Source organism: Xiphophorus couchianus, chromosome 3 (genome assembly GCF_001444195.1).
Source record: "Xiphophorus couchianus chromosome 3, X_couchianus-1.0, whole genome shotgun sequence".
In the NCBI taxonomy this organism is placed as follows: domain Eukaryota; kingdom Metazoa; phylum Chordata; class Actinopteri; order Cyprinodontiformes; family Poeciliidae; genus Xiphophorus; species Xiphophorus couchianus.
Window position 1 is genome coordinate 1,612,501 of NC_040230.1, and position 23,963 is coordinate 1,636,463.

The 23,963-nt window shown below is 43.7% G+C and overlaps 2 protein-coding genes across 7 annotated transcripts; one reads left to right on the forward strand and one right to left on the reverse strand.

Annotated features, from left to right (window-relative positions):
• Positions 1–2,867: 2,867 nt before the first annotated feature.
• glrx3 (glutaredoxin 3) lies at positions 2,868–4,374 on the reverse strand. The gene has a single exon (XM_028009876.1). It carries the CDS (start codon positions 4,343–4,345, stop codon positions 3,374–3,376), a length of 972 nt encoding a protein of 323 aa, XP_027865677.1. The 5' UTR covers positions 4,346–4,374; the 3' UTR covers positions 2,868–3,373.
• Positions 4,375–4,380: 6 nt separating this feature from the next.
• bag6 (BCL2 associated athanogene 6) lies at positions 4,381–23,810 on the forward strand. Of its 6 annotated transcripts, none has more exons than XM_028009869.1 (25): positions 4,381–4,514; positions 7,006–7,093; positions 7,171–7,288; positions 7,431–7,642; positions 8,853–8,927; positions 9,004–9,126; positions 9,733–9,956; positions 10,194–10,326; positions 11,186–11,386; positions 11,455–11,677; positions 11,856–11,906; positions 12,648–12,997; positions 14,506–14,578; positions 14,659–14,963; positions 15,039–15,282; positions 15,452–15,621; positions 15,708–15,761; positions 16,553–16,661; positions 16,768–16,892; positions 18,821–18,955; positions 19,073–19,120; positions 19,196–19,411; positions 19,777–19,884; positions 19,960–20,106; positions 22,679–23,810. In XM_028009869.1, the coding sequence occupies exons 2-25, from the start codon at positions 7,013–7,015 to the stop codon at positions 22,772–22,774; spliced, it is 3,621 nt and encodes a 1,206-aa protein (XP_027865670.1). In that variant the 5' UTR covers positions 4,381–4,514; positions 7,006–7,012; the 3' UTR covers positions 22,775–23,810. The 6 variants fall into 6 exon arrangements, with proteins under 6 accessions (XP_027865670.1, XP_027865672.1, XP_027865674.1 ...); XM_028009871.1 differs by having other exon boundaries at positions 14,662–14,963; XM_028009873.1 differs by having other exon boundaries at positions 11,455–11,545.
• Positions 23,811–23,963: the final 153 nt, after the last annotated feature.

A 23,963-nucleotide genomic window follows, 5' to 3' on the forward strand; every position in this document is an offset into this window, starting at 1 on the left:
AGAGCATATTTTTAGAAAGAACTGTTCACAACTAACTAACTACATAAATAAACATTTTTAAAAGCAGTTTTTTGGGGGACAGGATTACAGTTATTAATTTTCTCTAATTTCCCCCTTAATTTATTTGAAGCGTTCTAAAAGAAATTAAAATATTTAAAAAACAATAAACAAAAGATTTAAATAAATTATTTTTAGAAATCAGATAATCTACATATAATGTATTTAATGTATTTAATGCATAAATATAAAATTAAAAGTAAATAAGTAAATGAAATAACTTTAGGAAAAAAGATCGTAGCAGTCTTTATGTTTCATATTTCTTCTCTTATCATAGCCAGAAAAACAGAAAATGAAATATACCTCATGGATCAGAATCACTGAAGGGTGTTTAACTTTTATTTATTTACTTTTAAATACATATTTATTTTTAAATAAGTAAATCCTGAAACCATCTTGGACTAGATGCGTAGATGAGACTGTAAATGATGAGTGGCATCTGGAGGTTACTGGAGCTTCTGTCGCGATGGTGAGTGAAGGTCAGCAGAGGCAGGAGGTGCACACACAGCTCAGCAGCAGCATGGAGACGCAGCGCGAACGCCTGCAGGTTTGCATGACGTCATGTCATCCTTGTAGCAAACCTTCTGGGTGCTTCACTGCTTTAGGTCAGCGAGGATTTAATTACCTTGTAATTACACAATACTATCTAAAAAGATCACTTTAACATACTGTGTGGATAAACAAACCAACTTTTAGCTGCATGCTGCCTCAGCAGCAGAGCATGAAGCTGGAGGAGCAGCCAAGGTCAGGACTGGGTGTGTTCTGGTTCTGGTGGCCTTTTGGTTTTCTGGTCAGTTTGGTTTATTTTCTCTTAGATGTGAACTAACCATTTATTCCCATTCAGTTGAAAAAAAGAGTATATTCTAAATTTTTCTGCTTGTTGGTCTTCAGCTTGAAAGTATTTCTTGTTTTACTAAAGTCCTAAAGTGTCAGTGACAACAGTAGAAAACCTGATCACTTCTCATTTCTGGTGGTTGTAGTCATAGTTACATAGTCGTCATTTCCAGGAGCTGTGTTGTGTGAGCTGATTTACATGTGAAACAATAAAACCCCTCAGGGAAAATCTTGACATACAAAAGGTCAGTCCATGCTCTGGAAATTTAAAAAATACATTTTTGTTTTATTAAAATAGACACACTGAAATTTGATCATTGTGCTGAATCATTTTTAGGTTCATCCAAAATAGATTCAGTGCTCATTGCTTAAATTATGAATATAACAACCTTATTAGGGTTAAACTGCCCTACCACGTAAAAAATAATGAGAAATATGAATGAATAATGAAAGTCATTTGCATCAGATCACTGGAAACTATTAAACAAGGAGAGAGGTGCAGAAAGAGATGGTGGAAGATATGATTAGTTACTGTAATAATTCCTGCTTCTACAAGGGGGCGACAAACATGTTTACCTGCAGGGTCAGCCAGACCGTTTGCTGCCTGATTCTCAGGCTTTAAGGCTTAATGATGTGAAGTTTTAGCAGAAGAAGACTCACCTCAGATCAGGGGGGTCCAAAGTGTGGCCCGGTGCCATTAACGGCCTTAATGATGCAAATGTGATGCAGGGAGGGGCAAAATAATTATCCACAAATTGAAATAATATTTCAAAAATGTTTGACACAACACAAAGTATTTTAATAACCAAGTTTCCTGATTTTTCTGTGATTTAATGCTGAGTAGAATCACATCTGTCCAGTGGAGTTTGATGCACCCAGATCAGCTTTATGCACTTTATTAAAACATAACCAAACACAGAAAGTGTTTTTATATTAACGGTGATTTAATTCCTGTTTTTATTGCTGATAATAAACTACATCTTATTCTGTTACCTTTAATTAAGCCAAGGAAATTTAGAAAACTGGATTTATTTATTTTAATAATCAAAATGTGAAACTTTTTTGAAGTTTTGATTCACACGTCCCTTTCCTAATTAATATATATATATATTTCTTTCATTTAAATATTTCATGCTTAGTTTTTGTTGAACTGACAAATATATTTTTCTGTGATTTTAGTATTTTAAAATGTGTTTTTGTTTTTTTTTTTGGCTGAAAGTTTTTTTCAATTGAAGATTTTGAAAAAAAAAAAGTTTAGACAACCTGGTCACCTGAATAAATAGAAGAAAGGCTATCATCTAAATATTATAATATTAATATGCAGATCTATTTAGTGTGGATTCATTTTCTGCAATTTCTTCTGTATTCTGAACGGCCATTTTATTAGGTACACCTGTTCAATGGCTTCTATAGCCAAACAATCATCCAATCAGCAACTGGATTGAAGAACATAGACATGAAGAATAACTGCTGATGTTTACGTGGCTTTATATCACATTTATGATACTCAAAGGTTTTAGTTCAAAGGCTTATTTCATAACCAGGTTTAATAAAACCTTCAGATGCTTCTATTAATGTCCTGAGCTCCTCCAGTGTTCACTTCCTATTTATTGGTGTAAATCAAATAAATAGCAAATCAAAATATGCCGACAATCTAAACTTAATATTAATGTCTTTGTGACGAGCCGTCGCAGCATCTTATCTTCTACGTTTATTCTCATCAGGTCACAGGTCCGTAAAACCGCAGAAATATGTTCAGATTCTGTGGATATTCAGTTGAATCTGTTCAGCACTTTGGTCAGGTGTGTTGTTTTGAAATAACGTTAGCTTGGCTCTGCTGCAGTGAATTGCATCATGTCCAACAGTTAAACGGGATTTATGATGCAACTCAGCAGGTTTTTCCTATTCAAGAGGAAAACAGGACGACTCATTTAATAAATGTTCAGTAATCCTTAGACACAACAGAAGCAAACATCTTTATGTTCATTTAAATCATTTAATTATTGTTTTTAATCAAGGAAGAATGACAGAGGCAGGAAATGGGATTTCCAGAAGTCTCATGAAACAGATGAAAAGCTGTTTATGAAACATTTCCCAAGGATGAAGATGTGAAAAACATGAAGAGGAACGATCTGAAGAACCTCAAAAACCTTAAAGTTCAAAGCAAAAGCAGCTTTTATCAGAATCTTCCCAAGAATCAGATGTGAGGGGCCAAATTACAGGATTTTATGCCATTATCCCACATATATTCCTACTTTTTAAACATTTTAAAGATGCATTTTCAAGAGTCTCCAGTGTTTGCATGACTTTTCTTAAGAAACAAACATGTTTTGTTTCTGCAAACAGAATCTACCGAACTGCTACGATCTGAAAGTTCTTGCTGATCTTTGCTCTCGAGGCCCCTGTGGAGCTGCTGTTTGGGGCCCTTGCAGAAGGTTCTTGTTCCCTGTCTGAAGGATGGAGGACGGTGGGGGACATGCACCTATGACTCCCCCTTCAGAACCGACACCAGCTCCCCACTTTCCTTCAGCTCCTTGACTATGTCCAGGCCTCCAATCAGCTCGCCCTTCACGTACAGCTGCGGGTACGTGGGCCAGTTAGAGTAGGTCTTCAGCCCCTGCCGGACCTCCTCATCCTGCAGAATATCAAAGGTGTCATAATCCACCGCGGTTCCGTTTAAGATCTCCAGGATCTGCCGGCTGAAGCCGCATCTGGCCTCCTCCTTGTTGCCCTTCATGAACAGCATGACCGGACTCTGGCTGATGACGGACTTCAGGCGCTGCTCCAGGCTGACGGCCTTCGGGCAGGTGTTCTCCAGCTCCCCGGACTCGGCCAGCTCCTTCACGATGTCCAGTCCGCCCACCAGCTCCCCGTTGACATACAGCTGAGGGTAGGTGGGCCAGTTGGAGAAGGTCTTCAGTCCCTGTCGGACCTCCTCGTCGGAGAGGATGTCGAAGCTGCTGAACTGGATGTTATGCTCCTTCAGGAGCCCCACGATCTGCCGGCTGAAACCGCAGCGGGGCTCCTGCGGGGAGCCCTTCATGAACAGCATGCAGGGCCCCGCATTGATTAGCTTCTTCAGACGCTGGTTCAGGTCGGGCGCCTCCGCAGCTCCAGCCGGGCCCCCGCTCACCGCCAGCCGCTGGACCTTCTTGGTGAGCTCCGCTGCGTGAGCCCCGTCCAGCTGGTCCACCTTCTCCCCGGCCTTGAAAAACAGGAAAGTGGGCACCGAGGAAATCTCATACTTCTCCGACACCTCCGGGACCGCCTCCGCTTCCAGTTTCACGAACGTGGTGCCGGTGTGTTCCTTGGCCAGCTCCGCCATTACTTCGTTCATTTGGCCGCACTGGGGGGCCCACGCAGCGTGGAAGTGTACCACGGTGAGGCATTTTCCAGCCTTGGCGAGAAACTCCTCAAAATCCTTCTGGCTCGTCGCCTCCACCAAGTTCGCCATCTTTTCTTCTCTCAGTAGAACACTTCCGATTGCCCCCTTACGTCACTTCCTCGTTAGCTTCTTAGCTTCAAGCAAACACCGGAGCTGCGACCCACCGGGAAGCGGTTCGTTCTCCGGTGAAAACAACCAGATAACACCGGATATAGTGACAAGGTAGAGTGGTTCATAGGTAAGAGCGTAACATCCGTGGAAATTAACGTTTACTGTCTCTGTTTGTTGTGACGTTTAGCTACTTATCATTAGCTTAGCATAGCCGTCCTTCCAGTTAGCTATATAAACCTAGCTGGATAGTCTTTGTTAACTCTTAGCTGTTTACAACCAACAATTAAATGCAAGACTGGAGTTATTTTTGATTATGGCATATCTTAGGGTAAAAATTAACATGAAACATTTTACTGATTTAATTAAGTGTAGCAGCAGGATGTCGGTGTTGTAACCAGCCCTAAACCTTTGGAAGAGACTCGCTGCCAAAGCAAATCATTTTCCTCGCACACACTCATAAGATTTAAAGCTTTCAATTATTATTTATGTTTTATCAAACTTAATTAGATGGGTATTAACTTGTATAGTTAATTGTGCACACAAAAATACACAGTTTGATTAGACAACACAGAATGATTATGTAATTTGTTTCCATAACATGACCTGGAGCCTCCTTCAGTTCCATGTCCCTTATTGTATTTTTTTTTAGCTCACAGTAAATGAAATTGCAATCACAGTTGCAGTATCCACTACTATAGCATTCACATAATAGTGCTTATGCCAGCTGAATGGACGCCCACAGCTGATTGCAGGTCTTAAGATGAGGATGTTGTTATGATAAAAAATATGGAGATTGTTTATCAAAATGTGGTTTATTCACATCAAGAGTCCTGACTCTTATATTCAATGATGATGTCCTGCTCTGTTAAAGGGGGAGTGGGGCATGTAACAATAAAACATGTTTATCTTTAGTTAATTTACAAGAGAAATTATTGAAACACGCTGTGTAACTTTGTCATCATGTGGTGCGATGAACCTCAGCTTATGTTTTTGTCTGCTTTGTTGAACTCTGACAACAAAATTCCTTTTACTTACATCAACTTTTCATAAAATGAAATGTTGTGGAAAACATTCGGCTTCATTTTTTGCTTGTGTATCTATTAAATATGCTTTAGTTTAACTTTACCTCAGAGTGATCTATATGAAGAGATATTGTAAAGAACGGCTTTGCTCCTGAATTTCCACTCAGAGGGATTTGAATATCATGAAACGATAACGACTGAGTGTCACACAGTCATGTTTCAGCAACTGAAGGAGGATTATTCTCTGCGCTTCTGTTGTTGGTTAATAAAAACAATCATAGATTTGAAGACTTTCCTGGATCTTTTAAGCATCTTTGTAAGAAAAATATGTTTGTGTGTTTGAAGCTGCAGAAATTTGGGGCCAGTTAGTGTTCAATATCTGAAGGTCTCAGTATGGGACAGAGGCTCGTGAGTGGTAGCCTCTGTACAGTAGAAAACCAAAGCACGGCATCGAATGGAAAAAAGCTAAACCACTTGTTTTTCTGTAGTCTACATAACCAAGAAGAGGATCAGTTTATTGAAATATGATGCTTTGCAGCTTTGTAATGGAGACATATTCTGGTTTGTTTCTAACCTCACAGCCCAAATGTTTGACTGTGTTCACAAGAGGACAGTATTAATCTCTGCAGTTGTATTTGAAATGTATTTCAGGCACCCTGTGCATGTGCTATTTTGTCAGGTTAAGAGAAATTATTGGTTGTTAATCTCAGAATTTTTTTAATTTCTGATATAACTGGAATGTCCTGATGGAGCGGTGAGTTCATCAGGGACTGGATGATGTTCCAAGTTAATGTTAGTCTGTTGGTCATGATTTTTTCTTTTATAATTTAGTCATAGTTAGGTTTAAAATAATACATTTATTGGTGCCTTTATTGGGTGCCATTGAGGCTGCAGGATATTGGAATAAACTGACATTTAGATTTTTTTCTAATCATGCGATATTTATTGGGAAATGGAAAAAAATGCAGGAATTTTCAACAGATGATGTGAACAGCAGCTTAAGTGATGCCACCTTCCTGCAGACTTGTTGACAATTAATTTGCACTGATTCCACCTCTATCTGTGAACATTACTATTACAGGATATTTTTGTCTGCTTGTGAGAGTTATTTTTATTGTCTGGGCTGCATAATGTTTGAAAATCGTGATATTTATAAATTCTGTGCTGGCGATATGAGTTGCTATATGAATATCTCCATATTCTCTCTCTTTCTCATCACTCTGTGGCCTTTAGCATTTTGGACAACATCATTATGAACGAGTGTGAGACTCGGATCACCTATCTAAATATTACATTTGCATGTAAAATGCAAGTTCATAACAGTTGTGGTTATATTACCATGTAGTTTTTTCATTCCACTGTGTCCTTTGCAATGCTAATGTTGCACCCAGCAACATTTAAATGAAGATATATTGGCGATATACTGTAGTTCTATGTTGAATTGCTTTTTGTCTTGAACTGGTTCTTCATGGCCTCCATCCAACATGGTGTCTAATAAAACACCCGGAGATTTTATCAACTGTTCTTTAAGAAATATCAGCATTATTATTGTCTTTGATGTTCCAGGAATGTCTTTTCTTCCCATGTTTTCTACAGGAACATCATGGAGGAACAAAGTTCAGACATAGAAGTCACGGTGAAAACACTAGACTCCCAGAGCAGAACCTACACTGTTGGTTCTCAGGTAGAAACTCGGTTTCTGCTCCACATCTCTGTTTCCTGTCAGCCTTCGCTCACTTGTTTGTGTCCCACTGTTTGTAGTTGACAGTGAGGGAGTTTAAGGAGCACATCGCCCCTTCGGTGGGCATTGCTGTGGACAAACAAAGGCTCATCTACCAGGGCAGAGTGCTGCAGGATGAACGGACTCTCGCAGACTACAGTGAGTCAGGAAAAATTTGAAGTTTTTTTACAGAGAAACTGTAATAAATAAATCAACTAACAGGATATTTAGTTGCTTTGTAACGGTTTTCTTCCTCTCTGTATGGAAGCTGAGGTATTTTTTGTTTTTTTGTTTTTCCCAGATGTGGGTGGAAAGGTGATCCACCTGGTGGAACGGGCCCCGCCTCCACCCTCCCAGGGCGGTCCAGGGTCTGCAGGACCCTCAGCGGACAGCGGCCCCTCCTCATCCTCCCAGGGAACGTCCCAAGTGCCGCACGACCGCAACGCTAACAGCTACGTTATGCTAGGAACCTTCAACCTCCCCGTCAACATCATGGACCCCCAGCAGATCCAGGTTAGTCTGCGTCTGGTTGGTGGAGCAAGATGGATTCATCCTGTCCATGTTTATGTTCACAAGATTGGATAAATTCTCTCACTTCATAATTGACTGTTTTTAAGTCATAGTGCTTACATTTGTTTCAAAATCTAAAGATAAGATTAACATTTTGAAGACAGTCCAGATGTCTCCAGCGTGTTGGATTCTATTTATTGCTCCACATCCTGACAATAAATCAGCAAACTAACAAATCAGAAAGAAAACAGTCATGGGTCTTTAAATCATTTATGCAGTGGGAAAATCTTTGCTTTTAACACACACGCTGCTTTAAATAAGTTGATAAAATGAAGTTCAGTACAGATGAGTATGAGTAGATCACACCTTATAGCTCTGCCTTCCTCTGTGCAGAATGACAGCTGCCACATAGATCCCCATGCTGCAGAATGTGCTGATTTCAGCGTGAAGTGGGCGTTAATGTCAGATTGTTTGTGGGAAAGCTGCAGATAGAAACTGATAATGAAATTTTACATTAACATCTAAACAAGTGGGTAGTGGGGTTTTCCATTGGGAGACCACAACCAGAGAACAAACAGCCACAATCATCGACCCGTCTTCATCCGGTGGTTCCAAGTTGCTTTAGGTAGATTTTCAAGAGAAGCGAAATGGAAAAGGTGAAATTATGAGGCAGATTAAGATCTGATGGAAGCTGCAGCTCTCAGGTAGAAAACAGTGGAGCCACCAGAAACAGAGTCACAGACAAGGTTTTATAGTCAGGAGTTTATCATTTCCAGACAAACGAGAAGGAACGTGACTCACTTCAGTTTTCAGTTTCAACAGGTTCCAACAACATTTCTGTTGTTGCAGATTAAGTAACAGGCATGAGAAAGTGAGGAAAAGCCTTCAGTGGGTCAAAGAGCGTTTCCACTGGGAGCTTCCTTCCTAAATACATTTAAACAACTGAACAAAACTGCTGATAAATGAGACATTTTGATATATAAGAGCTTAAAATAATAACTAGAGTTGATCGCACATCTCAGAGAAACAAAGCGACAAAAATATAACAAAATATTTAATATCACTTTGGGAGGGCAAAGGTAGAATATTATATCATATTTTAACTCAGTAATGTTTAATTTCAGGAAAACCTTTAATATTTAACGTTTGATTAGATGAGCAGCTCCAGGTTTGCTGTCCAGTATTCCCAACGCTCTGTGTTTTCCCCTTCAAGCAGATGACGGTGCAGCAGATGGTGTCGGGAATGGGGGAGAACGCCCGGAACGCCAGGGTCACGACCAGCACCGGGGTAAGCTCCACGACCCGCTCAGTTTCCTGTAACCTGTCAGTGTGGAGCGTCCCTCTGACTGAAGCTGCTGTTGCAGAGCAACGGCTCGGTGAACGTTCACATCGACATGGACCAGCCGGTCCAGAGCGAGCCCAGGCTGAGGCTGGTGCTGGCCGAGAACCTGCTGCGAGACATCCAGGACGTCATCAACAGGATGGAGGTGAGGGATCATCCAGAGGTCACGCAGCACCTGACTGTTTCCAAAAAATATTTTGTTTTTGCAGCTACCAGTTTAAAGATAGTAATAAATGTTTACAGAGGTCATTAAAGGTCGACCAGCCAATCCACTTTTACAAAATCAAAGTAAATATGATGTCAATCAACTCTGCTACTTTTGTGCAGCTAAAATATTTGTAGCAGTTGATTGACACCAAATGTTCCTGATCCCGTGGAGTGTAGGTGGTGGTTGACCTTTAATGACTTCCAGAAACATTTGTAATCTCTTTAAGCCGCACAAATGAGAACTTTTGCTGCACGAACATTTAGAGGTGCAGAAAAAACAAAATTATGTAGTCCTGCTCAAAAATCAATTTTAAAATGCACTTTAATTGTATGTCTTTTGTTTTACACTGCCTTGTCAGTCACATAATTTAAACAGAACATTTAGACAGTTTGAACAGAAAAATTGTTTCTGAATTGAATCGTGACCCTAAAAATGGAAAGACGGTGAAAGATTTTCATCTCTACAGACATTTGATACTGAATTCATCTAATTTGTGGAAGTCGTGGGAAGAGCAACTTCACTCATGTCTGGTTTCTGTTTCAGGGTCGGACCACTGACTCATCCTCCCAAACCGAAACCACTTCTGCTGCTGCTGCTGCTGCAGCTGCAGCTGCTGCTGCTCCCCCACCTCCCTCCTCCTCCTCCACCACTTCCACTCCGTCTCCCTCCGCCCAGCCCATGGACACCTCTCCACCCCCGACTACGCCCCCGCCTCCGCCGTCCTCCTCCGCCCAGTCTGAGGGACCGACCCCACAGCCGGGTCCAAGGTGAGGACGGGTTGTTCACCTCCAACATGGAGATTAGGTTCAGATAATTTGGAAACTCTCACAAACAGATCAGAGTGGAGGGATTTCCTCTGGTTTGCTTCAGTTTCTCAGGAACAAGTTTAGTAAAAAATTCAGTCATGCTTCCAGAAGTAGAAGTAAAGCCTTACACAGCTGATCATTGTCATAGATCCTGGATGTTAAAATGCTTGCTGTGTGTTTTTTTTGTCCCTGCTGCAGCCACCCCAGCCCGGCGGAGCTGGCAGAGATGCTGTCTGAGCTGCGGCGGGTGGAGGAGCGGCTGCAGCCGTTCATGCAGCGAGCGCACAGCATCCTGGAGACGGCCACCGCCGCAGAGTACAACAACAATACAGTACGGGGCAAAACATGCCTGGGCATAAATACAAAGTTACACTGGGCTCTGGTCCCTCACAGCATGCAGAAATTAATATTAATGTATTAACTTTAGAACAGGGATGTCCAAGGTGTGGCCCAGGGGCCATTTGTGGCCCTTGAAATAATTTTGTTTGGTCCCAGTACACAAGTCATGAATGTTTTTCATTTAATAAGCAGTCCAAGCTAAACTTTATTTATGTTTTGGATCTTTAATGATAATCAGATTTCATAAAAATGTAGTTTATTTGCATTGTTGACAGGAAGCTCCTCTGTTTTCTGTTTTAGTGAAACATTTCTGTATATTCTGGATGACCTTCAAAACGCTGTAGGGTTGATCTGTGGATTCTGTTTTATATTGGCTGATTAATAATTGGATGTAAAAGGTGCTTATTAGGATTTTATTTTTTTACAGTAGATGAGTTCTGGATTCAACAGATTTATCTTAAATACAAAATGTTAATATTTCTGAACAGTTTTAACTTAATTACAGCTCTGAGTGTGTTGTTTTAGTCTGGATCCTCCAGTTAACAATTAATTGATTACTAAATTAGTTTCAATAATTGATTCATCACAATAAATCTTTTCAGCCGTAATTTAGACCATGACATCATTTAAAGGTTATTCAGAAAGTATAAAAAGTTTAATTTCAGGTAAAAGTGATATTTCTTAAATAGTTGAACATATTTTGTAAGCTAGATGTGTCAATATTTTATGTTTGAGATGATTTATGATAAGTTTTATATTTTAGTGAAACAGAAATTTTCAGCAGAGGTTAAAATGGCTGCAGCAGCTGCGGCGTTGATGTTTGCAGCCTGTCTGTTGTGTTTTTCCTGCAGGAGAGAGAGGACGACCAGAGGACTCTGGTTCAGATCTGCGAGTGTCTGCGTTTGCTGGGCAACGCCCTGGTTGCCCTGAGCGACCTGCGGCTGAACCTCATGAGCCCGGTTCCCCGCCACCTCCACGTGGTCCGCCCGTTCTCCCACTACAGCAGCCCCGTCAGCCTCCCCGGAGCCGTGCACCATCACATCCCAGTGCAAGTAGGCGCCGCCGCGCCCGTCCCCGCCGGCAGCCCTGAGCCCCGCTGACCTCTGACCTCTCTCCGCAGATGAACCTGGGAGCCACAGTGACTGTTGCAGCCAACAGCACTGAGGGACAAGCTCCGCCCACCCAGCCCAGCGGCCAGCCGGAGCAGGCAGGTCAGGGACAGACCTCCCCCTCACAGACTACCACGGCCAATCAGCAGGCTGGACAGGGACAGGGTGGCTCCCGGGTCATCAGGATCAGCCACCAGGCAGTCCCGGTGGTCATGATGCAGATGAACGCGGACGGTGTGTTGTCCCCTCCCTGCCACTGATTGAAGCTCTGAGACGTGTGTGTGTCGCTGCTCTGCGGCAGATGAAGCCATCGCTGTTTGCTCAACAGAAACGAGTCACAGAGAAACTCCAGTGATTTCCTAGAGAAAAAGATTATTTCCACTTTATTTATGCGTTTGTTTTTCACATGCAGGCCCTGGAGCAAACGCTGCAGCAGGTGGACAGCAGGTGCCTGGCCAAGCAGGTAATGTTGATTTTCATTTTCAGGGTTTTTGATTTATTCTATGTTTTAAAATAATTATTTATGAAGTTAGTTAATTTAATATGTTGTGTTTTATTTATTTTTAAAAAGATATTTCTTTTTGTCTTTTGCTTAAAATCAACAGGCAATTTTTGAAATGATTTTTTATGTTTTTAATGCATTACATTTTCATCAATTTATTATAGTTTTGTTTTTCAAATTTAAAAAAATCATTTTTTTCATTTTATTTTTATAAAGTTTATTACATTTCTCCACACATTTTCTGTCTGTGTTTAACAATATTATATGTTGTGTTTAGTTTTTATTTATCAACTATTTTATCCTGAATGCTTTGTTTGTATTTTTTCTATGTTTCTTTAAGCTAAATTATATTTTAAACATTCACTGTGTATCTTTAGTTTTGTTACATAATTTCTGAAATTTTATATTTTGTTTATAAATTTGTTAGTTGCTGAATTATTAGTTTTTTTCTGTTTTCATATAATTATTTTCATCAGAATAGAATAGAAATGTTCTCTCTTGTTCCACGCTGAGGAAACAACCTGAGATGCAGCGTAGTCCCCAGAAACAGAGCCAGGCTGCTGAGTGGGAACATTTTTACTGAACATTAAAACAACAGCAGTCTGTCTGCAGTAACTCGGAGCAGAAATCTGATGTTGAATTACAGCAGAAGTAACTCTGATCCATTTTCGTAACACTGTCATTCCGGCCTCCACCCTCTAGGGGGCCTCCCGCCAGACTTCATGCGGAACCTCATGCAGCAGATCAGCCAGTATGCAGCTGCTGTGGCGACCAGCGCTGCGACCGCCGCAACCACCGGCCAGCCCGTCCCGCCGCAGCCCACCCCCCCCAGCTCCACTCCCACCTCCTCAGCCACCACCACTGGGCCCAACACGCCCACCACCACCCCCACCGCGCCCCCTCCACCCTCCCAGGCTGGGCCCCAGCAGCCCCAGGCCAGGGTGGTGTTCTCTCGGCCCCCCTTCGCCGCCGGCATGCCCCCGCCGGCCTTCGGGACCCGAGGAACCACCATCAACGTGAGGGCGGCCATGCCGAGCCAGCAGCCGGGACAGGTGGGAGCTTCCTGCTGAAACACGGAGCGATGCTCACAGCCTCAAGGCACTGAAGTCCTTGAGAATCCTTGAATTTCAACGAGATATTTGGAAAATGCTACATTTCTTTTGAAAGTGCTTTATCCATTGGAAAATGTTACTTACAGATAAAACCAGATATTTTCATACACTTTTTTTTCTCACTGTCTGTCAGGTCTAAATACCTATTAGAGACAATTTAAACAAACACAGGAAAGACAAGAGAGTTAGATTCTTTGTTTCTCGCGAGGAGAACGGACAGAGATGTGCTTTCAGTTACAAATCTCCTAGCGCTCTGAAACACATCTGGCCGCTCCTCTCTTTTTATTACTCTCAGAAACCCTCGTACATTGGGCGCTTTGCAACTTCTAAAACGGAGGGGCAAAACAATTTATCACATAGTTGCAGCGCTAATGACTTTTACTATTTAGACACATATTATCTACACTCTAGATCCCTCTGCTCCATTCGAGTACCAGACACGGCCGGCATTGAGTAAAACAAGTTGTATATCACACAGGAGAGCAGAGTTTATTGCTGGGCAATAAACTCTGCTAGAAGAGTTGTCTCCGCTTCACTGCTGGCTTTCTAAAGGAAGTCACAGGAAGGAATCAAAGTTATTTAACACACAGAAACATTATCTAACTGTAACTACAAGACTACATGATACAACGAATATTTGATAATACTAATAATACAATTTACCCAACACTGTCTGAAGATAAATCAGACCAAACTTGATTTAGGTTAGTTAGAATCACCAAGAATTATTTATATTTGATAAATGACAGAGAACTTAGCAAGAAGATTTTTCGTAATTGTCCTTACATATTGTGTCTCAGTATTTAAATTGAGCTGGGATTTTATTTACACGGATTGTTTCAATGAATGAATATTTATGATTTCTGATGACTCGATGACTTTGATTGAGTCATCAGGACTCTATATATATATTTATAATATGTTAAACAACATTATTGAAATTGGGGGACTATCTGTTTAATTAGTGATTTTTCAGTCAGTTGTGTAGGTGAAAGAAATTTCATTAGAGATTTCAACATTAAATTTTGTTATATTTCAGTTAATCTCATCCCTGCTGCAGAGTGCAGAATACTTTCAAAATATGACTAAATGTAATAAATGATATAAAAATAGTGAATTGAACCTGTTTTTTTTTTTTGTGGGCTCTAGTGTCCCTTTTTCAAAGTAGGCTGACAGGAGAGGGGAGAAGACATGCGGTAAACGTCGTGGGGTTCGGGAGTCGAACCCGTGACAGCCGCGTCGAGGCTATGTTGCCTCTGAATGTGGGTCGCGCTAACCCCTCCGCCACCACGGCACGCCCCAATTCAACCTGTTTTTTAGTTTATTTGAATTGCTTTGTGTGGTGCAGGAAAAGTTTGAAAACTTACTGTGAAAATGCTTGAAAAGAGGTTGAATTTCCTGTGGGAAAAGCGTTAGAACCCTGTTATTAAACTATTCCCACCCCACAGGCTTTCAACCCTGCTGCCCTCAACCAGATGATCAGCGGCCTGGTTGGGCAGCTCCTGATGCCGGGCCAGATGGGTACGTTTTTCATCTTTAAATTTAAATCTCTTTAAATAATCATAAACTAATGATAATTAACCATTTGTTTGTATTTCCAGCAGGCCAAACCGTCTCTTCCTCCACACCCACTTCCACGTCCTCTTCCTCCTCCTCTCAGACGTCATCCTCCACTTCCTTTTCCTTTTCCACGTCGGGTCCGAGCCCGCCGCCCACGGCGCCGGCCCAGAGTGAGAGCAGCAGCGGCGAGCCCCAGGACTTGGCCCCGGACCTCCGCCAGCTCCTCGGCTCTCTCCTGGGCGCCGCCGGCGGGCCCGGCGCCGCTACGGCTGGGGCCCCATCTATAACCGTCACCACTTCCAGCGTCCCGGCGTTCATCCAGGGCATGACGGAGTTCATGCAGCAGGTGGGCGGCTTTCTGCTGCTGGGATCCGCTGGAGACGTTCCAGGACCGGTTCTGACCCTCTGCTTTTTCTTCCAGGCCTCCCAGCCCATTTTCTCCCCTCCTCCTCCTCCCTCTGCAGGCCCCACCGCAGGTGCCAACCCGGCGGCAGCCGCAGCAGAGTCCGTGAACCCGGAGCTGTTCACGGGGATCATGCGCGGCGTCCTGAGCACCATGATGGGCTCGCTGGGCCAGGCCCAGAACGACACCGAGAGCATCGCTCAGTTCATGCAGCGGCTGTCGCAGGCCACCAACCTCTTCAACGGCCAGGAGGACCCCACAGGTCGGCTCCCGGCTGCAGCTAGCGCCCTCCATGTCGCCCACTGTCCTGATGATGAATCCATTTAGGGCTGATGAGATTAACCCCATTTAATCGTTTAGCTTCGGCAGTGGAGCGTCTAAGAAACTCTGTGGGGGGTTTTAAAGTCATTTCCTGTGTTTTTGGTTCCCAGGGTTCTTCGGAGAGCTGCTGATTTTGGTGTGCCAGACGTTCACCATGTCTGACCTGGTGCTGCTGCTGCACGGCCAGCACCAGCCGCTGAGCCGCATCCAGCCCCAGCTGGCCCAGTTCTTCACCCAGAACTACCTCAGCGGCAGAGAGCCCACGGACCAGAACATCGCTGTCCGTACCGCTCGCCGAATCCTCTCCGATTGGTCCAATCAAACACATGGAGGCTGATGTTTCTTCTTCTGGTGTTTTCTCTGCAGGCGGCTGCGGAGAGCCTGGTCAACGATCTGGAGGAGTACATCACTGAGAGCTTCGTAAGTTTCATTCTGCCGTTCTGAACGCAGTGCGGCCGTTTATGATGTTTCCATTTCAGGGTTCCTGAAATAACACGACTCCAGTGACACAACTGTAGAACAACATGGTTTTAATTATCACCATTTCAAACCGAATGTTTAAAAAAAAAACATTTATTCGCTATTTTCACTCTGTACAACTGAAATTACAACTCTACTGTTGTAATTTAACGGTACAGAACTTGGTTATTTCTATCCGTTTTGTCTGCCATGAGATTTAAATTCATTCTAACTCTGATTGATATCTGTGTGCAAATATAAGATATTAACAGGCCTGTTGGAATAAGCAATAAATCAATTAATTTATGATAAATTAAAACAAGCTCAATAATTTGCATGATTTATCTTAATTTCTCTTTTCTCTCTTTCTGCCAAAAATTGAATGACTAAAATCTTGATCTGTTGCTTTGGTCTAACTAACACTTTGTTTTGAGACTTTATTTTATTTAATGTTTCTGTTGTTTTGTTTATTTATTTTGGATATTTAAAATGTCTTCCAGTTCTAGTTCTTTACATTGTTCTATGACGGCGTATTAGGACCATAGTAAGAGAAATAAAATTACAAAAATAACGTCATAATATTATGACTTTATTTTCTTAGCGTGGTCCTCATACTCTGTCATATTTTTTTAAAAACTAACTTGATTCTGAAGCTGTGGCAGCTTTAATTTGTGGCGGTTCACCACCATCACTTACATGAAACCTGAGTTTATGGTCTGAAAGCATCTGCAGTAAATCCTCCTCTCCTGCAGAGGGAGTCTTCCGTCTCGGTGCTGGACGGCGTGGACGCCACTCAGACCAACATGTCTTTCTTCAGGCAGCAGCTGACGCAGATCTCCACTCACATCCTGCGCTGCACAGGTAGTCCTGACCTCCTATCGCCCCCTGCTGGCTCGGCTGCAGTCTGGCAGAATCAGCTGTTATTTAATGTTGGGTCTTTATTAATGTTGGGATAATTCTGGTCCAGATGAGACGTTTGGGCCCAGGCTGCTGCAGATGTGCAACCAGGCGCTGTTTGAGTGTCTGGCCCTCAACCTTCACTGCCTGAGAGGAGACCAGAGAGCGCTGACGGACGTCATCAACCACCGGATAGTGAGTAGAAACCATGTTTGTGTTTTTTAATGGGGTGTATTGCATAAATATGATTAGGAATCAAAAATCACGCATGTTTTTTGAGTAAAGAACTGGATAGTGTGGTTTGGTTTAGGTTTTAGTCCCCTTCCTTTCACTGCAGTTGCAGCTGCTGAGCTTTTAGGGTTGAAATCCTTCAATATGCTTGAATTTCAATGAGGAGTCTTCAGGGTGTGGCAAGTTCTTGATTTCTGTATAAAGTCCTTAAAAGTACTTGATATTGAAACTGCACAGTTTTGGAATAAAGTCCAATCTAACAAATGATTGAAAGCCTAAATTTAGAAATATTATTTGCAGTGAAACCAGATATTTTCATAAACCTAACAGAAAGACACGGTTTCTTTTTTTCCTTAGTGTCTGAAGTTAAATCAGTCTAAACTTCTCTTGTTCAGAGAATTTGCTCTATTTGCTAAAGGTCAGAAAAAGTAGCAAGAACATTTTTTAGAGGACTGGACTTTGACTAGGCCATTCTAACACATTGACACCGTTCCATTGTCAGATTGAAGTATTTGTAGCTTCTCCTCCAGCTGCCCTGACCCGCAGCATGATGCTGCTGCTGCATGGCCAGCCCCTAACAGAGCAGCTGATCTAAATGACTCTGTTTACTGATGAGCTAACAGATGGCAGCACTGGCTTTTATTTAGGGTGTCACAGTGAGGCAGGTTGCACTTTATAGATTATTTTTAAATGACTTTCCTTCCACTTCACACTGTCTCTTGCTCAGTGACTTCATTCTGGAATAGCGCCCCTCATGGTGGCAGCATGTTGTTACATTTTCTACATTTTTGTTCATCATTTTCGTTGCTTTTTTTAAAACATTTTTCCTCTAATTCTGCATCCTAGAAGGATTGTTGCTCCCTTTGTTTTTATGATGCGTAACTGTGGCAACAAGGTATCGTTTTTACAACAGAGCAGCTGGTTAGCAGCTGGTTAGCATCTAAACGCTCAAATGAAACCTGAACTCTTTCCCCAAATCCCAGGAGATGAAAATGAGACTTCATGGCAGCAGAGAGATGGAGAAAGTTCAAACCATCTTTGACGCCAACGTTTGTCTGCCGTCTTTCTAACCAAACAGCCAGACAGATGTAAAGAGGAGCGGCAAAAGCAAAAGAGGTGGATGAGCAGAGCTAGCCAACAAATGGTGGAGTCATCAGGACATGTTGCTGTGGAATATCACCTCTGCTGCCTGGACATTAAGCCGTTAGCTTGTCTTGAATGTTATACAGCCACAGTCTTCAGTCAGAGGGCTCTTCAGTTTTGTTGCAAGACTGACTACTACTGGAGGTCCTTCACTTCCTCACCACCATCAATCCACAAATGGCCTTCTGCAGATTAGAGTGATAACATTTAATTTGCCTTGGGGTTTATTAAAAATCTCAGACACAAAGAAGTTTGTTGCAACAAGAAAATGTGAAAACGTTCAGTGGGTGTGAAGACGTTTGATAAGACTTTCTGTAAAAAATATTTAACGTTGTAATGTTGGCATCAGTACAGCCTGAAAGATTCAGTTCAGTTTGTTTCTATAGCAACAATTCAACAAATGTCGCCTTGAGGCACTTTACAAAAAAACATTTTAATTCAGTCACACATGAACTCCACTTCTGATTTATTGTAGGTATCAAACAGTTCAGGATCAATTATTTATTCAAAGTGCTTTAAAAAGAGGAAACTCAGCAGATTGCATCTGCATGTTGTTACAGGTTAAAGGTAGCTGACCTTTAACCTCATGCCCCGCCCGTTTAAAGGGCCGGTCTGTTCGATTTTCACCACCGCACCCTGAACGTGTTCCAACCGGTTCAGGGGTAAGCTGACCTCTGACCTGCTGCGGTGAGCCTGAGAGGAACCAGCAGCTTTAAACAGGAAACTCTTCTTCTTCTGCTGTTTGTCAGCGCCGCATGTCGAGCGACATCAACCCCAGCCTGGTGAACTGGATGACCGGCATGATGACGATGCGGCTGCAGGTGATTCTGGAGCACATCCCCGTCTCCCAGGAGCAGATCCAGAGCTACATCGTCTACACACAGGTATCCTGACCTTTGACCCCTCACACCACGCTCCGGCTGGCCCTTTTATCTGCCCTGCTGTGTCTCATGTTACCTCAGGCGCTGATAAATATTAGATGTGATGTTTTTTTTCCACAGAGGGACCGGAGCTCGGCGGGCGGCGAGCAGGAGGCTCAGAGCGCCACGGTGAGTCCGACGTGTTCCTGCGTCCGCACGCCGCCGTCCCCGCCTCGTGTCTCACGTCTCTGTCCTCCTCCCAAGATCGGAGACACTCTCTCACCCGCAGCTGCCACCACCGCCGAGGAAGCCATGTCCGTGTCCCACGACACCCCCGCTGCGTCGTCAAGGGAGACCAGAGCGTTGCCTGGAGACCTGGGAGCGTCGGGCGGAGCCGCGCCTTTGGGGGGCGACGTGGCGGCAGCGGGAGCTGAGGGCGGCAGCGAGGAGGCAGAGACCTGGGCGGCAGCCGTCCCTCCGGTAAGACCACTCCTCTTCATCACTCTTCCTCTCCTTCGTGGTCAGCAGCTGCTGCTGTACGTCCGTCTGAATCTGATAATCGATCATTTATCTGTTCAAACCACCAGAAGCAGCATGATGTCACCTGATTAGCAAAACTAATGAATAAAATCAGCTGTGAATTCTAAGTGTTTTAAGTTTCAAAACTATTTCCAAGTTCAGTTTATGAACTCGATTAGTAAAACTTCATCCAGACTGCTCAGTGAGGAAAAGTCCAAATGATTCACTGGGATGTTTCATTTGTAGACTGAAAAATAAAACTTCTTACAACTCTGGAACTCGTTTCCCAGTCAAACTCGACTGAAGGTGTTAATAACTTGTTGCAGGAGTGGGTTCCCATCATCCGCTGCGACATGATGACTCAGAGGAAGATGAAGGCTCAGCCGCCGCTATCCGACGCCTACCTCCACGGGATGCCGGCCAAACGCAGGAAGGTACTGGGATCTGCTGGAGCCGTCGGCCGCAGTGTGTCCCGCTCTCCTTAAAGCACGGTGTGTGTTTGTGTGCAGACGGGCCAGGGCGGCGGCAGTCTGCTCTCCCTGTCCGATGCGGTGGGCCAGGCGGCCCGGAGCGCCGGCGTCCGGCCCATCAGCTCCCCGGAGCAGCTGCAGGCGGACCTGGAGGCGCAGGAAGTGAAGGAGGCTTACTCAGAGCAGGTCAGGACCGACTCAACAGGAAGTGAAGTGAAGCTTCACTGTTGGCTTCTGCTCAGCAGAGTCTGTAGGGAAGTCCTGGGAATTTCAGTTCAAAATCCTCAAAAATCTTTTTGTCAGCTTAATTTTTTATGAAGTCATATTTTCAATAATTTTTGATATTGTTTTATTTAAGAAAAAGCCATTCAGCCAATGCCTAGTTTACACGGGAAGATTTTTATGGTGACGTTCGTCTTGATTTCCTCCTCAGCAACTTTAGAACAACCTGAATGTCAGAGCATCAAACCCGTCATCCTGCCGACCGTTCAGAGCCATCTGCTTGGACCGCTCCGGGTGTGTGTGTGTGTGTGTGTGTGTGGGTGTGTGTGTGTGTGTGTGTGTTCAGAGCGATCTGCTCGAACTGCTCCGGGTGTGTGTGTGTGTGTTCGTTCAGAGCGATCTGCTCGGACCACTCCGGGTGTGTGTGTGTGTGTGTGTTCAGAGCGATCTGCTCGGACCGCTCCGGGTGTGTGTGTGTGTGTGTGGGTGTGTGTGTGTGTGTTCAGAGCCATCTGCTCGGACCGCTCCGGGTGTGTGTGTGTGTGCGTGTGTGTGTGTGTGTGTTCAGAGCGATCTGCTCGAACTGCTCCGGGTGTGTGTGTGTGTGTGTGTTCAGAGCGATCTGCTCGAACTGCTCCGGGTGTGTGTGTGTGTGTGTGTGTTCAGAGCGATCTGCTCGAACTGCTCCGGGTGTGTGTGTGTGTGTTCGTTCAGAGCGATCTGCTCAGACCGCTCCGGGTGTGTGTGTGTGTGTGTGGGTGTGTGTGTGTGTGTTCAGAGCGATCTGCTCGGACCACTCCGGGTGTTTGTGTGTGTGCGTGTGTGTGTGTGTTCAGAGCGATCTGCTCGAACTGCTCCGGGTGTGTGTGTGTGTGTGTGTTCAGAGCGATCTGCTCGGACCACTCCGGGTGTGTGTGTGTGTGCGTGTGTGTGTGTGTGTGTTCAGAGCGATCTGCTCGAACTGCTCCGGGTGTGTGTGTGTGTGTGTGTGTGTGTGTGTTCAGAGCGATCTGCTCAGACCGCTCCGGGTGTGTGTGTGTGTGTGTGGGTGTGTGTGTGTGTGTTCAGAGCGATCTGCTCGGACCACTCCGGGTGTTTGTGTGTGTGCGTGTGTGTGTGTGTTCAGAGCGATCTGCTCGAACTGCTCCGGGTGTGTGTGTGTGTGTGTGTTCAGAGCGATCTGCTCGAACTGCTCCGGGTGTGTGTGTGTGTGTGTGTTCAGAGCGATCTGCTCGAACTGCTCCGGGTGTGTGTGTGTGTGCGTGTGTGTGTGTGTGTGTTCAGAGCGATCTGCTCGAACTGCTCCGGGTGTGTGTGTGTGTGTTCGTTCAGAGCGATCTGCTTGGACCACTCCGGGTGTGTGTGGGTGTGTGTGTGTGTGTGTTCAGAGCAATCTGCTTGGACCACTCTGGGTGTGTGTGTGTGTGTGTTCAGAGCGATCTGCTCGGACCGCTCCGGTCTAAAATCAGGGATATTCAGCATGTGGGTCGGTCTTGACCCGACGTCACAGCGTGTGTTGTTGTTCCCTGTCGACCAATGAGAGCGCAGCCTGCTGAATGCGACTGCCAGTCAGAAAGCGCGGTGATGTAAACACGGAGGGTAATCCCAAAGAACAGCTGACATGGCAACAGATCCGAGGTGGAGGACTGTAGTGGATATGTGGCAATAATATGGACGTTTGTTCAGCATTTCATGTGAAGCCGATCAGAACCGAGACAAACAGCAGTTGGACTGAAATGAATGTAGCCGGTAACTTCTCAGCTGATTATAATGATAAGATTCATTCAACCACAGCCTGACACCGACACTAGCCACATGAAAGCAAACATAACATCAAAACAGCAAAAACGTTAAATCTTAGAATTAACTGGTGAAGCTAAATAAAACAGAAACTTCTAAACAATGTAAAAGTTCATAAAAACCCAGAACCGCTCACCTCCGTATGACACAGAGCCGCTGCTCACCGTCTCCACTCCTCCACCCAACACCTTTTCCTTTTGTTGCGTCTTTCATCGCTGAGGATCATCAGACTGTTGCCTCTAAATTGTCGGCCATGTTTGTTTACTCTAAATTCACGTGTGGTTTGGTGGATGTTGGGGGATTTCCTGTCTGGAGTCTGAATGTTGGGGAGTGGATTCGGGTTGGACACCACACACACACACACACACACTACGACCAGAGAGTTACTGTTTTTACCATGGTGTGTGTTCTCTCAGGGTTTAAAAGAGACCAACAATTTTAAAATCCTGCCGTGTGAGCCAGGAGTAACTAACCTACCACTGGTAACTTAAGTTACAAAGTTTTATGCAGACTTATATTTGTTTTAATATAAACTGATGGAACTTTATCGAATTGTTTTAAATGAATCGTTTTGTTATTTGGTTATTTTCCTCGTCAGTCACATAATTTAAACAGAATCTTTTCACCATTTTCAACAGAAAAATGTTTTCTGACTTGGTCTTAAAAATCTGATTCCAGACTCTGAAACTGTTGCCTCTGTGCTGCTGAGCGTGGTGATGTCTTCTCTCCCCCTCAGGTGAAAGCAGATGTGAAGAAGCGGGTCAGAGAAGACCCGGACTTCAACTCGCAGCAGTTCCCCAACGCACACAGAGCTTTCTCCCCTGACACCTAACCGCCTCCCTGCAGCATTAAAGCCCTTCGTTTGCATTTCCTTTTGGTTTCTGTGGATCGGCCAGCAGCTGTCGCTTTACACCCAGAGAGCTGCTGGACTCCAGGAGGAGCCAGGTTCTGATGGGTCCGCTTTCCAGCCAACAGAGAGGCAGGCGGCTCCTTTAACATTCACTTTCAATACACAAGATTCAGGAATCATGATCAGCTGGTTTCTGTCACTTTGCACGTCCGTGTGCAGAAGTTGCAGCGTTTTTCTTCTCTGTTGGTCTGAAAGCACGAGAGGCAAATTCCAGTATTTATTTCAGGAAATCTGTTGGGAAGTTTCAGGATAAAACGGATCGGCTCCAGCTGCTGTAGATCCAGAGTTCTTTACGCTGTTAGTCGGTTTAAAGCCGTAAAACTACTGATCATAACGAACTCAGTGGGAAACAGGAAGAACAACAGCAGATCAGAAACCTGGAAAGTTACACTTTAGGGCCCTCTTGTGGTGAAACAGTATATTGCATAATTTGACAGCTGATTATTTGATAAGAAATGTTGAATAAATGACTGAATTTCCTGAACATAAATAGAAACAATGAATTCATGCCAGTTTTTATTTTTTGTATTATTATTTCAACAATAAGATAAAAATATGTTCAGTTTCTCCAAAGGAATAAAACGATGAATCAACTCAGTTCAGTCCAGGATGGAGTTTGTGCAGAACGTCGACTAAAGAATGTAACTAACGGAGTTATTTTTCCAATCCTCCACTAATCAACTAGAAACATTCTGAGAATCCTTTAACATAACTACCAACTTCTTCTATTTATTGCTTTGTGCTCCAACTTTAGCAGAGAAATCAGCCTCCATTAAACATATTGACACACTTCTTATTCCTTTGTTTGGGTCCCTGAGCTGCTGTTGCTTTTAGGGACCCGAATCATCAGCATATATCTGATTATTTCTTTAACATCTTCAAACACGATGACTTTAATGTGATGCTGTTTGGTACATGAATGTACAGGAAACCGAATAAAAACCTTCGTTTAAATACACGACTGTGCTTTTCTTTTTTACATTGAGAACTCGGTTTATAACCGGTAAACAGAAAAACTCTGCTCTGTATAAAAAAAGAGCTTAAATTATAATTCATAAACAGCCATAGTCCTGAATTAAATTCAGACTTTAAATATGAAGGTTTGAAAACC

What these genes read in the sequence shown, in the direction of transcription:
- bag6 (XM_028009869.1), top strand. Translation starts at nt 7,013, where the DNA reads ATGGAGGAACAAAGTTCAGACATAGAAGTCACGGTGAAAACACTAGAC. An exon ending in CCTACACTGTTGGTTCTCAG is followed by an intron (nt 7,094 to 7,170) that starts GTAGAAACTCGG and finishes CACTGTTTGTAG; the next exon opens with TTGACAGTGAGGGAGTTTAA. An exon ending in CCACGGACCAGAACATCGCT is followed by an intron (nt 15,622 to 15,707) that starts GTCCGTACCGCT and finishes TTTTCTCTGCAG; the next exon opens with GCGGCTGCGGAGAGCCTGGT.
- glrx3 (XM_028009876.1), bottom strand. Translation starts at nt 4,345, where the DNA reads ATGGCGAACTTGGTGGAGGCGACGAGCCAGAAGGATTTTGAGGAGTTT.